At 46.5% G+C, this 14817-nt stretch overlaps 1 protein-coding gene across 2 annotated transcripts in view; it reads right to left on the reverse strand.

Moving 5' to 3' along the window:
• lmx1ba (LIM homeobox transcription factor 1, beta a) overlaps positions 1–14533 on the reverse strand; it is a 48223-nt gene extending 33690 nt beyond the window's left edge. For both annotated transcript variants that reach the window (XM_012830198.3, XM_042709362.1), the window contains exons 1-2: positions 13956–14533; positions 13134–13320 (exon numbers count right to left, since the gene is read on the reverse strand). In XM_012830198.3, the coding sequence (XP_012685652.1) occupies positions 13134–13320; positions 13956–14094 (326 nt within the window). In that variant the 5' untranslated portion in view covers positions 14095–14533. The remainder of the gene's footprint in view (positions 1–13133; positions 13321–13955) is intronic.
• Positions 14534–14817: the final 284 nt, after the last annotated feature.

A 14817-nucleotide genomic window follows, 5' to 3' on the forward strand; every position in this document is an offset into this window, starting at 1 on the left:
CAAGTGCCCTGTACTTCTACAAACAGCGTGTGGCTCTGAATGGCTTGACAGAGGCTGAGGGGAGACCTTGACTTTGACGGATGATTTTGACGGTGGCTGATGCTGGTTGTGAGGTTGACCTAGGCCATCTGTGGGCCATACGAAGGCTTTAAGACCCCTTTCCTTTCTCTCTCTCTCTCTCTCTCTCTCTCTCTCTCTCTCTCTCTCTCTCTCTCTCTCCCTCTACCTCCCCTTCCCTCTTTCTTTCCCTCTCTCTTTCTCTCTGTCCCTCTCTCTCACTTGGAGGCCGGGGTCCTGTCTCCAGACCAGTCCAGTGTGCCTCTGGGCATGCAGTTCAGAGGGAGCCCATCACTGGAGGATGTCTCTCTGTGTGTGTGTGTGTGTGTGTGTGTGTGTGTGTGTGTGTGTGTGTGTGTGTGTGTGTGTGTGTGTGTGTGTGTGTGTGTGCAGAGAGAGAGAGAGAGAGAGAGGTTGGGGGTGTGTTGGGGGGGGCATGGGCCGTGAGTGATGGGGAACTCGGAGGCGCCGAGCTCAGCGGCAGGCCAGAGCACACCTCTGCTCCCCCCACCCACGCCCCCCCTCCGCCCGCCTCAAAGCACCACTGCCACTCCTGCTGGGAGCCGAGCGCTAGAGCAGGGCTCCGGTTACGCAGCACGGCCCGAGGGGTTCCCATATCACACACACACACACACACACACACACACACACACACACACACACACACACGCACATGTACCAACTCCACTGTCCCCAGTGCTACCTACTGCAGGGCTGACAAAACCAGCCAAAACCCATCAAACACACACACACACACACACACACACACACAGTGAGTGCGGTCGACATCAGACGGGCAGCTCTTCACCATGGGGGTAAAGAGGAGGGAGGGGCTGTGGAGGGATTTGGCAAGACAGACTGCTTCCCCATGCTGAGGGATCAGGGCCTCGGACAGCAGGGGGCGCAGCCAAGAGTTATCCCAAACACTAACACCAACACTCACACTCACACTCACACACACACACACACACACACACACACACACACACATAATCATGAACACAAATACACACAGACACACACACACACACACACTCACACACACACACACTCACACACACACACACACACACACACATAATCATGAACACAAATACACACAGACACACACACACACACACACACATAATCATGAACACAAATACACACAGACACACACACACACACACACACACACACATAATCATGAACACAAATACACACAGACACACACACACACACACACACACACACATAATCATGAACACAAATACACACAGACACACACACACACACACACACACACACATAATCATGAACACAAATACACTCACACACACACACACACACACACACACACACACATACACACATAATCATGAACACAAATACAGACACACACACACACACACACACACACATACACACACATTCGAGAACACACGCATTTGAGAACACACATACAGACACACACACATTCGAGAACACACGCATTTGAGAACACACATACAGACACACACACACACACACACTCACATTCGAGAACACACATACACAGGCACACACACATTCGAAAACACACGCATTTCAGAACACACATACAGACACACACACACACACACACACACACACTCTTGGGCACATACACACAAAGCACACAAATAATCAAAGATAACAAATACACTCAAACACTCACAGACACACCCACACACAGAGCCCCAAGTAGCTTCTGGAAATATTTGTGGGAAAAAGTTTCAGCCACTCGCTCCAATTCCACATATCCCATAATACTGTATAAAATGATACAAGATCTAATGTTTTACTGATTATGCAAGGTGCGATGTTGAACCATGTTGAACCATGTCTGTCCAGAGATTAGAAAGTGTTTGGAAACACAAGGTGAGAGGCAGTGCCATGAGGATGATTCAGCCAATAAACAACCAGTCTCAAATCAACCACAGGGGAGTTTTGTCCTCCCAGCCTGAAACAAAGGCGGAGGAGAGGAGAGGAGGAGGAGAGGAGGAGGAGAGGAGGAGAGGAGGAGAGCAGAAACGAGTGTTGTGGTTCCTCTGGGGCGGTAATCCGTTTGATCCCACGCAAACTCCGACGCCCATCCACCTGCCAGGGCGCGTGTGCGGGAGGAGGCCTCATGACTCAGCACCGGCCCGCCGAGGCGTCTACTCGCATAGCCCGCTCAGAATGCTAGGTATGTGGTTTTAGACTAGCCAAGAGGCCAAACGCTTAGGACCCCGAGTGTCCCTGTCTCCCTCCCCTGAGGCAGGACAGCGGGGGCAGAGAGAGGGGGGGCCTCCAGGAAGGGGGGACGAAAGGGGAGGGAGTGCAGCACCACACACAAAAAAAAAAGAGGGAAAGACAGAGGGGAGAAGAAAGTCAACATGCTTTCTCCGGCACGTACCAGTTTCCGCGCACAACCGCCAAATCTAACAGAGCGAGGCTAGGTGGCTATTTATGAGTGCGAGGGGGTGGGAGAGACGCACCCTGCCTCAACCCCTCGGCAGCAGCTGGTGCCAGCCACATCTCCGCAGCGGAGGAGAAGAGGCGAGAAAGGGAAGAAGGTGTGCTGAGGTCACCGGGAAGAGAAAGAGGAGTGAGCAGGGGGAAGAAATCATCGGTATTTTATCAGCACCTAAATCCTTCAGCGGACTAAGCCACTGATCATAATTCCCGGGTCTTATTCGAAGAGAGGGCTTACGTTATGAATTACGCTCTGAATTTACAGCTCCTTAGACGAACAGACAGTGCTGAGTCCTTTTCTGCGCTTAAATCAACCAAAGTGGTGAGAAAAGATTTGTTTTTGAGGTTGCTTTGTGCTTCAAGGCCGAATAGGGGATTTGTAACAGTGACAGTGACACAACACAACTCATTCCAGGAACTCTGGCCTTAGAAGAGGACTCATACACCTAAAAAAATAACTGCTAGTTTCAGACTGCAGTCCAGAGCTATTGTGAGTAACGCCTATTGTAATAATAAGATTAAACAAATACAACAAGGGTACGCATGTTGCCTCTAAATCAGAACACACATAATTCATTTATCCGATGGCCAGAATTCTCCAAATGTGTACAGCCTGTGAGTGTGTGTGTGTGTGTGTGTGTGTGTGTGTGTGTGTGTGTGTGTGTGTGTGTGTGTGTGTGTGTGTGTGAGTTTGAGTGTGAGTGTGAGTGTTCTATCAAGCAGTGGTTGAAGCTGCCAAGCCGTCTAAATGGCATACCCTCAGCTGTCATCACCAGGAGCACTGTTTAATCTGAAAGGTAGTCTCACACACACACACACACACACACACACACACACACACGCACACACACACACACACCTCAAACCCCAATCCCTTCAAACGTCCGCAGCCAAAAGCCTTAACCCACAGCCCACTCCCACCATCTCTGCCAAACGTTCCTCTCCTCTCCGCTTGTGTTCCAGGCTCCTCTGGGTGAGGGAACCTCGTCCACAAATCACTTTAGCTCAAGGAGCATGGAGCACCAGGGGAAGGGAGGGTGAGAAAGAGACGTGTGTGTGTGTGTGAGAGAGCATATGCTTGTGTGTGTGTGTGTGTGTGTGTGTGTGTGTGTGTGTGTGTGTGTGTGTGTGTGTGTGTGTGTGTGTGTGTGTAAAAGAGCATATGCTCATGTGTGTGTGTCTATGTGTGTGAGAGAGAGAGTGTGTGTGTGTGGAGGGGGTGGGTGACTGAAGAGGCTCGTGAGGCGATGAAACCCTATCTGCAAAGTTTTGGCTGTGGGTTATTTTTCTTGCCAGGTGCGTGGTCTGCGATCAGCTGCGGTACCCAAACAGGGGGAGGTTGAAGGGGCTCTCGCTGCTCGCCGTGTTGTTTCTTCGGGTCGACCCAGAGTTTTTTTATTCTCTCCTGCCGCACTGACTCGCTCAATGGGTGGGTGGGTGGACTGGGGGTGTGTGTGTGTGGGGGTGTGAGTGGGACGGGGTAGAGGTATATTTAAAAGTTCCAGACAGCCCGCTGGGCCACGGGTGCTGAATTTACTCCCGGATGCACGGGCCAAGGGCTTTTGCCTTTGATAGATGGAGAGCACACTAGATCTTCTGGTTTCTAATAAAAACGGAGCTGTTCATTTTTACAATGTGACACCACTCTTGCCTCCTCATTTAGGGATGAGTTATGGACCGTCGGGAGTGGGGGGTTGGGGGGTTGGTTGGTTGTGGGAGTTGGCGGGGGGGGGGGGGGTTGGGGGCACAGGATATTTAAAGCCCTGCATTTCCCTCTGATTACAGGAGCTTTCATCACAACACATCACCTCTCAGCTTAGATAAGCATTCTCAGGTCACGGCAGTAAAAGCTGTGATTAAACCGAACCTCCTCTCTCACAGATAACGACTTCAACCCTGGGCCCAAATCAGTGACATCTGCAAATGATTTTTTTTTTCTCGAACTTCAATGGGAAGGAGGGAAAAAAAACTAAAAGCAAACTACAAGGCCGACTGTTCTGAAATTTCACGGATGGATAAATATGAAGACAAGGGAGGGGGGGAGAATGAGGAGTGGGGTGGAACAGTGTGACTGAAGGTGGCAAAGAAGAGGGCGCCACCAGCCAAAGCTCGAAGGACCACCTGCTACCTCCACATTAGTTCTGACTGAGAGGAGGTCAATGATGGGGAGGGGGAGGCGAGGAAGAGAGAGAGGGGGGAGGGGGGGTTGAGGAGGACTGGATGGGAGTAATGAGATTTGTCTCAGCCCATCTGAGCCTTTGCCCTCACAGACTTCCAAAACAGTCAGACAAGTAAATAAACCCCAGCACTCACACACACACACACACACACACACACACACACAGCACTCCCACCTCCCCTCCACTCCACTACGATGCCACCACCACCGCCACCACCTCCTGTGTAGACTCCCACTGCCTGAAAACAGATTACTGGCTGGGGCGTGTGCACAAAAGGAATGCATGCCACACGCTGGCCGAATATGAAGAGAGAGAGAGAGAGAGGGAGAGAGAGAGAGAGAGAGAGAGGGAGAGAGAGAGAGAGAAATACAACTGGAACATGTACAGTTTTTTTTTTGAGACACAACTAAACAAGGGTTATGGTTCACGAGAGGCTACAAACCACCCCACAGCAAAAGTGAAAATAATTCTTTGGTTCTTTCTGTCATCCTGTGGCAGTGGGTGGCAGTGGGGTGGCAGTGGGTGAAGTCAAAAGACTTTCCTCTTCCTCTGATTTTGCTTCTCCTTACAGTACACACATTCAGCATATACAAACCAATGACATACTTTCATTGATACTGGATATTTTCCATTAAATTCATACTTTTTTCTTTGGTCATCTACCATGTCTTCAGTGAACTGTGACAGAGAGCAGTGGCCTGGAATTTTCTCTTTTAACTTTCTCCTTTTTAAGACTTGGCTTTGGTCCACCCCAGACCCCCCCCCATCTCCCCACCTCCTCCTCCCCTCCTCATTCAGCAGGAAAGACGGAGCTTTCAGAAGTCTAAAACATAAATGGAGCAAAAACCAAGAGAAGATAGAGGAAGAGTGGACATTGGAAATGTCCAAACAAGGTCCAGAGGAAATCATAAACTCATACAAAGACAACAGGTTTCCTCAATCTCTCCCACACAGGACATATTCATTACACTCGTCTTCAGAGAGAGGGGGAAAGGGAAAAAAAAACAGCTAGAAGAGAAAAAGATGGATGCAATATTAGCAAAGCCAGGATCTGGGGGTTGGAGTGGAGAAGCTGGCGAGTGAGTAAACTCACTGCAGCCAGCAGCTAACCACCAACTTGGCACTTATTTAAAGCTGCTAACATTAAAAAGGCACTGACACTGAACGATGAAAGGAACCTCCGAGGAATTTTGCCAAATCGATACTCTTGGCAATGGTAGGGCCCAAGCCTTAAACGTTGCAGGGGTGGGTTGAGTTTTTCTTTTTGGGGAGGGCAAAGGAGGGGGGAGAGAGGGGGTAGCCTCGCGGTCTCCTGTTTCTTCTCCCTTCCAGCCCCTCCGTAAGATCAGTCTCATGCTCGCTTGGTCGAGGAAGAGAATTCGAGAGGAGGGGTCCTGCAGCCCCCCATCCTGTTGTGAATTGTTCTTGGGCCTTCTCCTTCTTTCTCTCTCTTTCTCTCCATTCTTGACATAAATAAGGGGATTAGAGGAGAGGGTTTCCGTCAGCTCTCCAGTGAGCACAAAGTGGGCAGGGGGGGGCTTAGTGTCACCATCAGTTGTGTGTGTGTGTGTGTGTGTGTGTGTGTGTGTGTGTGTGTGTGTGTGTGTGGGGGGGGGAGGTTGGTGTCACAGTCAGTGATTAAAGTGGGGATCCGTGTCACCCAGCCACTGCGGAAACACGGGGGTCTGTGCATTAATCCCATTACCAGATGAAGAGACCACAAAGGGGTGGGGGGGTCCCTGGGTGTTCGAACAAGTCAGTGTGGGGGGGGGGGGGGGGGGGGGGGGTGTTGTGTGGGCATCAAATCTAAAACTGAGTTTAATAGCCGAGGACTCCATCGCATTGGGGGTTTGTCCCAAAAGTCCCCCGCGAGGTTCGAGACTGAAGTCATTTTCTGCTTTTGTTGCTCTGAAAGACTGTCGTCTTCTGTGTCGTTAGCAGCCAGCACGCTGGGGTAGACGGAGAGTCTGCCGCGGACCAGGATGCAAAAAGCCTGGCCAGAGACACACGAATGTCACATGGACAGAAGGATCTCTCGTGTCAGCCCAGGGTTTATTCTGTGGGTTATGAAGCTGACGTGTCATGCTGGTGGTTACCCAACCATTCTGAGGGGACTACAGGTGGACGGGGCAGGAGCTGAGGAGTGTGTACACCACGAAGGGGGGGCGGGGGGCAGAGACCCTCCACTCAAACTCTGTCATGAGGTTGCCGAGAACGTGTGTGTTCGAGCCTGTCTGCATAGGTGTGTGCGTTAGTGTGTGTGTGTGTGTGTGTGTGTGTGGGTTGCGCAGCGGTCCGCAGGTGGAAGTTGAATTTGGGGCCCGTGCGTGAAAGCGGGGCCCCAGGTACACAGCACCCCTGTGGCAGCACTTGCCACCCTCGTGTCACCCTCTCCTCACACCCCGGCGCCAGCAGGCGGAGGGGGGCGCATGGCAGGGGACGGGGTGTTTGGACAGGCATTCCAGGCCCGTGGCACAGGAGGAGGAAGGCACGGCACGGCGCGCGCGGAGGACGAGGACGCAGGACGCAGGACGCAGGACGCAGGCAGGCAGGCAGGCAGCCGCGGAGAGAGGGCCGGATCCTTCTGGAGAGCTAGAGGGGCTGAGTGTATTTCACAGCCACACTCCAAACGGCCCTCATTGGGAGGGGGGGGGGCAGAGCAGACTCTCGTATGCATGTCATATAGGTGGGGGGAAATACTGTGCTAACACTAACCCCGGCCTGCTTGTGCATGAGTCAGAAGAAGTTTTTAGAGGGCGGTGAAGACAGAAAAAAAATGACAGGGTACACATTTTTTTTCATGATGGTGGTTGGGTTCAAACTCCCCATTATAGTTATTGCATCGAATATTATTATTATGGGAGACATTATGAAACGCCGTTGGTTTGAGTGCTTAGACTTACATTATATCAAGTGTTCTTTCAGAGGTTTCAACTCGGTGTTCAGCCTCAGCTGGATGTCTGAGCCTGCTTTCCCTAAAGGTTTAAGTCAAGCCTGCTCAAGGCTGCTTAACGACACTATCTGAAGGCGTGACTCAAACTGAACTTTTCCCTAAAGGTTTAAGTCAAGCCTGCTCAAGGCTGCTTAACGACACTATCTGAAGGCGTGCCTCAAACTGAATTTCTTAGGGGATGGACAATCCCAGTCATCTTATTAGGAAATAAAATATCACTAGGAAAGATGTTTGTTTCAAAATAATACTTTCAAAGGACATTGTAAAGAGGACTATAAGTCACCACTCCATGAGTTTAAAAGAAGCATGTAGGGGATACACAGTTCTACGCAGGAACACAGTGCACTTGTAACCCAATTAAGAATGAGTAGAGGGGTTGCGCTGGAATGACTGATTGCTTCATCACATTTGGACGCAGAGAGGACGGTGTGTGATAGGTTGATGAGATATCCAATACTTCCTCACTGAGCATGCCCAGACGGAGACGGCATAGCAGCGATCCGCTCAGCCAGGGGCCACAGACAAGCTCGAGCAGTCATCTTCCCAGCATGCAACACATCCCGAGGCAGACGGAGCTCCACGTTTCACCGCGCAGTGCATCCCAGACTTTCACCCAGCACTATTATTCACGGGATACTGTGGCAATAAAGACTGTAGCTCATATGATATCTGATATTCTGTTTCCACTATGCTTTATGTTCACAGTATTAACACTGGATGCTTTTAGTTTTTCCATTTTTACCACTCCATATTGAGTGCATGTGGTGGCTTTGGCAGTGTAGCTTTTCCTTTGCTATCCATAGTTTTTTAATCCACAACCTTACAAATACCACAATGCAATGCAAGTGCATTTATACACTTCACTTCACTTGGATCATTCATCCAATAAAAAGGGTTTAAACTATTTAACTCTGGAATCTTAATATGCTATCAGTAACTTTTATAGCATTTAAATGTAATCCATGGGAATTATTCAGGCGATCCTCTGACACGCGTCTTTTTTTGGAACCAGTATCAGGATGTTCCATGGAATGATGGCGTTCTGTTAATAACACCTGACATCATGGGTTCCAGGAGAGATTAGAAAACGTGCTTCCACTGTGCGGTTGGGTAGATGGTGGTGGAGGACCACACACACACACACACACACACACACACACACACACACATCATAACCTATTGACAGGCCCGCTGCTTTTTGCTCAGTCTCAAAAAACACAAATTATGAACTCTGTTTGTTTTGAACAAAACCACAAATCACAGAAGGGGCATCACTCAGCACAAATACAACCCCAAACTTTACAACATCATAGTAAAAACACTTAAAAACACACACACACATACACACACACACAGAGAGAGGACTAAGTTGGCTTTTCCGGTAAATATCCAAGTCTAAGCAGAGGCTGTGAAAATATGAGGTCTCCTCAGGAACTGAAGGAGTTCAGAGGGCTGGGTGGAAGAGGAGGACAGGAATGGTTAGGGGCTTGAGGAAGAGAGAAAGAGAGGGGGGAGGAAGAGAGAGAGAGAGAGGGGAGGAGGGGGTCTAAGAGGTGAAGAGAGACTTCATCTTTCCCATAACATTTCTATCAGGCTGATAATTAATTCTTAACTAAGCTTTAATTTACTCTGGAAGGAGGGGAATGGGTCTGTTGTCTCTGTAAACTGAGGAATATTTGTCTGTGCTGCAGCAATCTAAACATAGCTGGAAGAGACACTTGTACCAGAGGGAGTTTAGACCCTCATTCCGCCGAAGCCCTGGAATGTCAGCGTTGGGCACCACCATCCACCACACTCCTCTTATTAGTTTTAGCCTGCCTCTCTCTTTTCTTATTGTTGGTCCCAGGCCACTTCAGAAAGTGCCTTTCTTTCGTAGAGTCAAAAATCTACACTCTCATACTTTGAGCCGCTCTTATCTTCAGCTGGCGATCGAGAGTCCATGCTAAAACAAGGTTCGCCGAGTCTACTGTCACAAGCAGTCATACTCCCTGCATCGCATGAAGCAACCAGAGACAAACCAGTCGGCGCAAGAACCCAGAATTCCACAGCACTTCTCTAAGGAAGTCTCATGGAGGGTATTTGGGTTCCCTCTGTGCCATTTGAAGGTCAAATATATACGTATATATATATTTTTTAAATGTTGTTTCCCGTTTGTATTTCATTATACAAGTCTATTCCTTCATTTCTAGAGGACAAAGTTCACAACACAAGATACTACACTACTCCGTGAGTAAAAGCACAGAAACAAAACAAAAAGCTAACCTTTCATTATTTGTAAAATGACAAGACTAATATCTCTTAGCAGTGTGGTAGACAATTAAAGCATTCACTTTTCATTTCCTCAAAAATAAACCTTGTAAACAAACCCAACTAAGCCAACTTACACCCAATTAAAAAACTTTGACAGCTAAAGCGCAACCACAGGGAAGACAGCAGTCAGATGCAAAAGATGGCTGTCGAACACGGCGTAACTGTGCAGACATCTCCATGGCTCATAACTACAGAGTGACACGACGACAGGGGGGGAAAAAGGCCCTAATTTGGGTAGCCTGGCTTCTGTGACATCCGTACGTCACAAATCAAACAAACCGACTGCACAACAAACATTGGCCACATCGAGGACGGCGAATTAAAGAGAAAGAGGTTATTCTAAACAGGAACAACAAAAATACCACCTGTGATTCAAAAGGTGTTATGAGTGCACATGAAAGGGCCGTGAGCGTTGGCTTTGAGTGATTTACAGAGGGATAATAACAGGCTATGGCACATTGTCTGGAGATCTGAGATCACGCCTGCCATGGCTGTGTGTCTCAGTCTCCAGCCCCTGGCAGTTTGTGGGCTGACTAATGTGTGCTAACTGAGAGTCATAAAAGTCAAAATGGGTGTGAATTAGATCTGTAAATAACCCATCATTGTAAATAAATGCAATTTTATAGAACTAAGTGGGGAGAGGGAAAAGTGAGCATGGCCTATGGTAGCCTGGGACATGAAGAAGGGGATAAGGTACCAGGGTGGGAGGTGAAAGCGCTTGCAGTGAAGAGTTAAGCATTCACAGACTCCCTTGTCTGATTGGCTGAGGCCCAAGAAACTGTCCAACCAGAGACAAGCTCAGTGCCTGAGTCGTGGCATGTGGAGCCATCCTATGAGATATTTGGAAATGAAGAGATCGAAATGCTGCAGATGTACAAGCATGGAGATATGAACATACCCACTCCCTCTCTCTTTCTCCTTTCACACACACACACACACACACACACACACACACACACACACACACACACACACACACACACACTGTAAAAATGACAGCAGTATAAATTATGCATATTTGCCTACTTTTATCTGAGCAAGCAAATCACCACAACTAATAGGACTACATAAATCTAAATTAACTTTAATTCAAATAAAAAATGTAATCTAAATTGTTTATGAACTTGTGCAATAGATTACAATACAAATTGCAATTACATTTTCTTGCTAAATGTATTTCATTGTATTCTTAAATATGTTTCCATTCAATGTATTTACCCTGTTTATTCTAAATGTTTAATTTATTTCAGATGACACACACACACACACACACACACGCACACACACACACACACACACACACACACACACTGTGATATATATATATAATGTAGTTATAATAAAGCTATTGTTAAAATATTTACTGTTCAATTTCACTAAGCAAGTAAAGGGTCATTCTTCCTTTAAGCTAAACATGGCACTAGAATAAAATAGCTGGAAAGCGCTTTGGAGTTATTCCAAACCAGGTAAGAGAACTGAGATAGGTCGACCCTGCACCTCCAGCGTTTCTCGGGAGATGGAATGCTGAGCTGCCGCTATGAAATTCCCATTGTTTGGCCAAACTGCTTGCCATCATGTCGGGCGAAGCGGTCTGAAAGGCGGACAGACCCAGTGATGCGAGCCGATGGATGTCGTCTATTGTCCGTTGCCAGACTTCTAGCAGGGAGCGATAATGTCGCAGTGATTGAAGTAGCGATGTTTAAAGCCCCAAACAAAAAGTCCTTAAAACTTCTTGACAGGCATGAAGCGCGCCCATGCAGAGAGAGGGGGACCAGCGACACCCCACCGTCACATACTGGCCACACTGTCTGCGCTCGGGTCCAAAACACAAACTTGCACCGAGGACCGTGCTACTACATAAGTTATTGCCACTAATATCAGCTTTAGCCATATTATAAATGATAATAACTCAACCATAAATACAACATAAACACACCCGCACACACACCTCCACGTAGACAACGCCATATCTATACACCTAAAATACAGGCCCATTGCAACAGTGCAAGGAGAGCGCGATGCCCACGCAGGGGACGCGTATAGGCTACACACACTCATTAACACTCAAACACAAATAGACTTCTTATCACCAAGATTGTGTATGAGAATCATTTTTAAATAAAAATTTCTGTATAACTGTTTACTGAAATTACACTCGTGTTATTTATAATTCCCAAGTATCATCCGCAACAATTTAGTTTAGTTTAGTGAAGTTTACGACGGTATGAACCTCATGAGTAAATGCAGCAAGTGTAACTAATAATAATAATAATACCACTAATACTACTACTACTACTAATAGTAGAAGTAATAATAATAATAATAACAATAACAGATGTCATCATTAATCACATACTGTTGTACTTGGCTCTGTTCTTCTTCTTCTTATGATTATTATTATCAATAAATGTTTCATTGTCAATGGCTTCGTAAAGAGACACTGAACACTGACAATATTTAATCTGTATGGTTTTCTAGAAATTGTTATCAAAGACAGGCTCATAGGCAAACTGTTATCTGCTATTTTATAGCCTACATATCGAGCAAGCGATTAATACAAATGTCACTGTGGCTATAATCAATGTATGTGGTTTTTTGACGAATACATTTTGTGAAATAAAATACTAAAAAATTGAAAAAGAATGACACACTACAGACGTGATTGCCCATTTCATTAAAACAAATTAGACACGCGTACAAAACATATCGTTATATCTGTAGAATGAAGTGACAGTCCTCCATGATATGGATCAACAAATACCACGCTAACGCCCTACAAATTAAATAAATAACAAAGGAAAAAAATACAAATATATTCTCACCATTAAGATATGTTGTAAATGTCGACTACAATAATAATTACAACAGAATTGTTGTAAAACGTCTGTTTTATTTCCTCTGATGGAGTTAGTGTGTATCTCTATCTCATTAAGTAATGAAATCCAACGAAGTCAAAACTAGTCTGCTGGAACAAAGTTGTGTATTGTCGTATTGCACCTTCTCGAGAAAAAATATATTCAAATGAAAATGAGTGTTCCTTTAATAACAAAAACCCACCTTATCCGAATAGGCCCAACAGACCCAAACACACGCACCGGTTAAAAGTTAGCCTAAATCAGAAAGGCCGAGGCTGAAACTAAAAAGATGGGGAAATAGATTGACGTAAAACATGTTCTTACTGTTGGTAGTCCAGTTTGCAGTACAGTTTTCTGTCTCGGTAGTAACAGGTCGTGGTCAGCGGCTGTTGACACACAGCGCATTGCAAACAGTCCTCGTGCCAGGACGAATCGTTGACGCGCATGAGGAACCGGTCTGAGATGGGCCGCTGACATCCCTCGCAAATCGCTGGATGGTGGCACTCGCTTCCTAAAATAAACACAGAATTTAGCATTATTCAAATCTCTTCAATTAAACAAGAAAGAGAGACTCCAGGCCACGGGTTGACGACCAGCAAAATAGGAAATAACAGTGAGTTTGAGTAAAACATCTGATCTGATTATTTGTTTGATATGTGTTAAATATTTAACAAAATACGTCAATTGGTGAGGAGTGACAAGATCACGACAGAGAAGAGTCATTTTCTGTCACATTATTCCACCTAAACCGCTTCGCACGATTGCCTATAGCCTAGGTCATGTGTCTGTGTGAGCTTGTGGCAACCATGAATGCTTAGCCATATTAAATACAACTGATACAATTTAGGTACTCATAACTGAGTCCTAGGATTATGCCATGCACTATCTTCCCTTGCCTAAGGAAAGATAGTGATATAATAGTATATAATATAATAGTCCCAATATAATAGTCCCATTTACTGAGCATCCCATGTGCTTAAAACCTATATGCTTGTGAGAAAGGACCAAAAATAAAGTAAAATAAAGGGTCACCCACACTGAAATTATACTCTGTGAACCTGCCCTAATGGCTCTTTTCTTTGGTGCAAATGACAATTAAAAAAAATGTAAACAATTAAGAGTCCAAATGGAATATTCCATACTCACCAAGCATAATTCCCAAACTTGATGGTGCTGTCCTTATGTGATCTTCAATTTTAATGCCGTCTAGCATCTTAACACTGGAGGAATGATTCCTCAACGAGAAATGCTTCTCCGTTGACCTAAAACTTGTTGCAATGTCCATATGACCTCGACCTGGAAATGCACTACTCTCCTCCAGGTCTTACACGTAAAGCTTCGAAAAAACTTTTCTCAACAAAGGAGGAAAACCCAACTGCCCTTAATAAGCCTGACTTCAGAAAGCTTAAAAGCGTTGCATTCGCAATTGATCTCGGAAAGATTACATATAATACACCATGTCGATGCAGCGGAATATATTAGCAAGGCCGATTTAGGCTGTCAGCTATACGATTAAGTTTGATTTACGGGTCCTCTTAGCTGCAACTGTCTGAGGAATATTAGCCCGACGATGAGTTGAGAGTTTCCGGAGAGATCCACAGACTCGATGCAAAAATGCTCAGCAGAAAATGTGCAACGGCTGTCACGGAAGGTGAATATATCCAGAGATGACACACAGAGGAGCTTCCAGAGATCTCTGAGATGTAATGTTGTGTGCCGAGTGGGGTGTTTTGAGGAGTTGAACACCGAGACTGAACTGTCTGCGGAGAAACACCCTCCCTCTAACCTACCTCGCGTCACTTTCCTGCGCTTTTTACTGGCTCGTGCGGATGCTTAAGAAGCGCACCGCCTCCGAATGCTGACTAGAGCGAGGAGCCCGTCCGGAGGCGACGAGGGCTGTGCCAAGGAAGGAGGGATTAAGCGAAATATTGTATCAAAATGTACAGTTAAGCAAGGACATATATCCTAACCTAGCTATCCTGCAAAGCTTCAGTATAAGTTTCAGGAA

The sequence above is a fragment of the Clupea harengus genome, chromosome 12, assembly GCF_900700415.2.
Source record: "Clupea harengus chromosome 12, Ch_v2.0.2, whole genome shotgun sequence".
NCBI classification, from domain to species: domain Eukaryota; kingdom Metazoa; phylum Chordata; class Actinopteri; order Clupeiformes; family Clupeidae; genus Clupea; species Clupea harengus.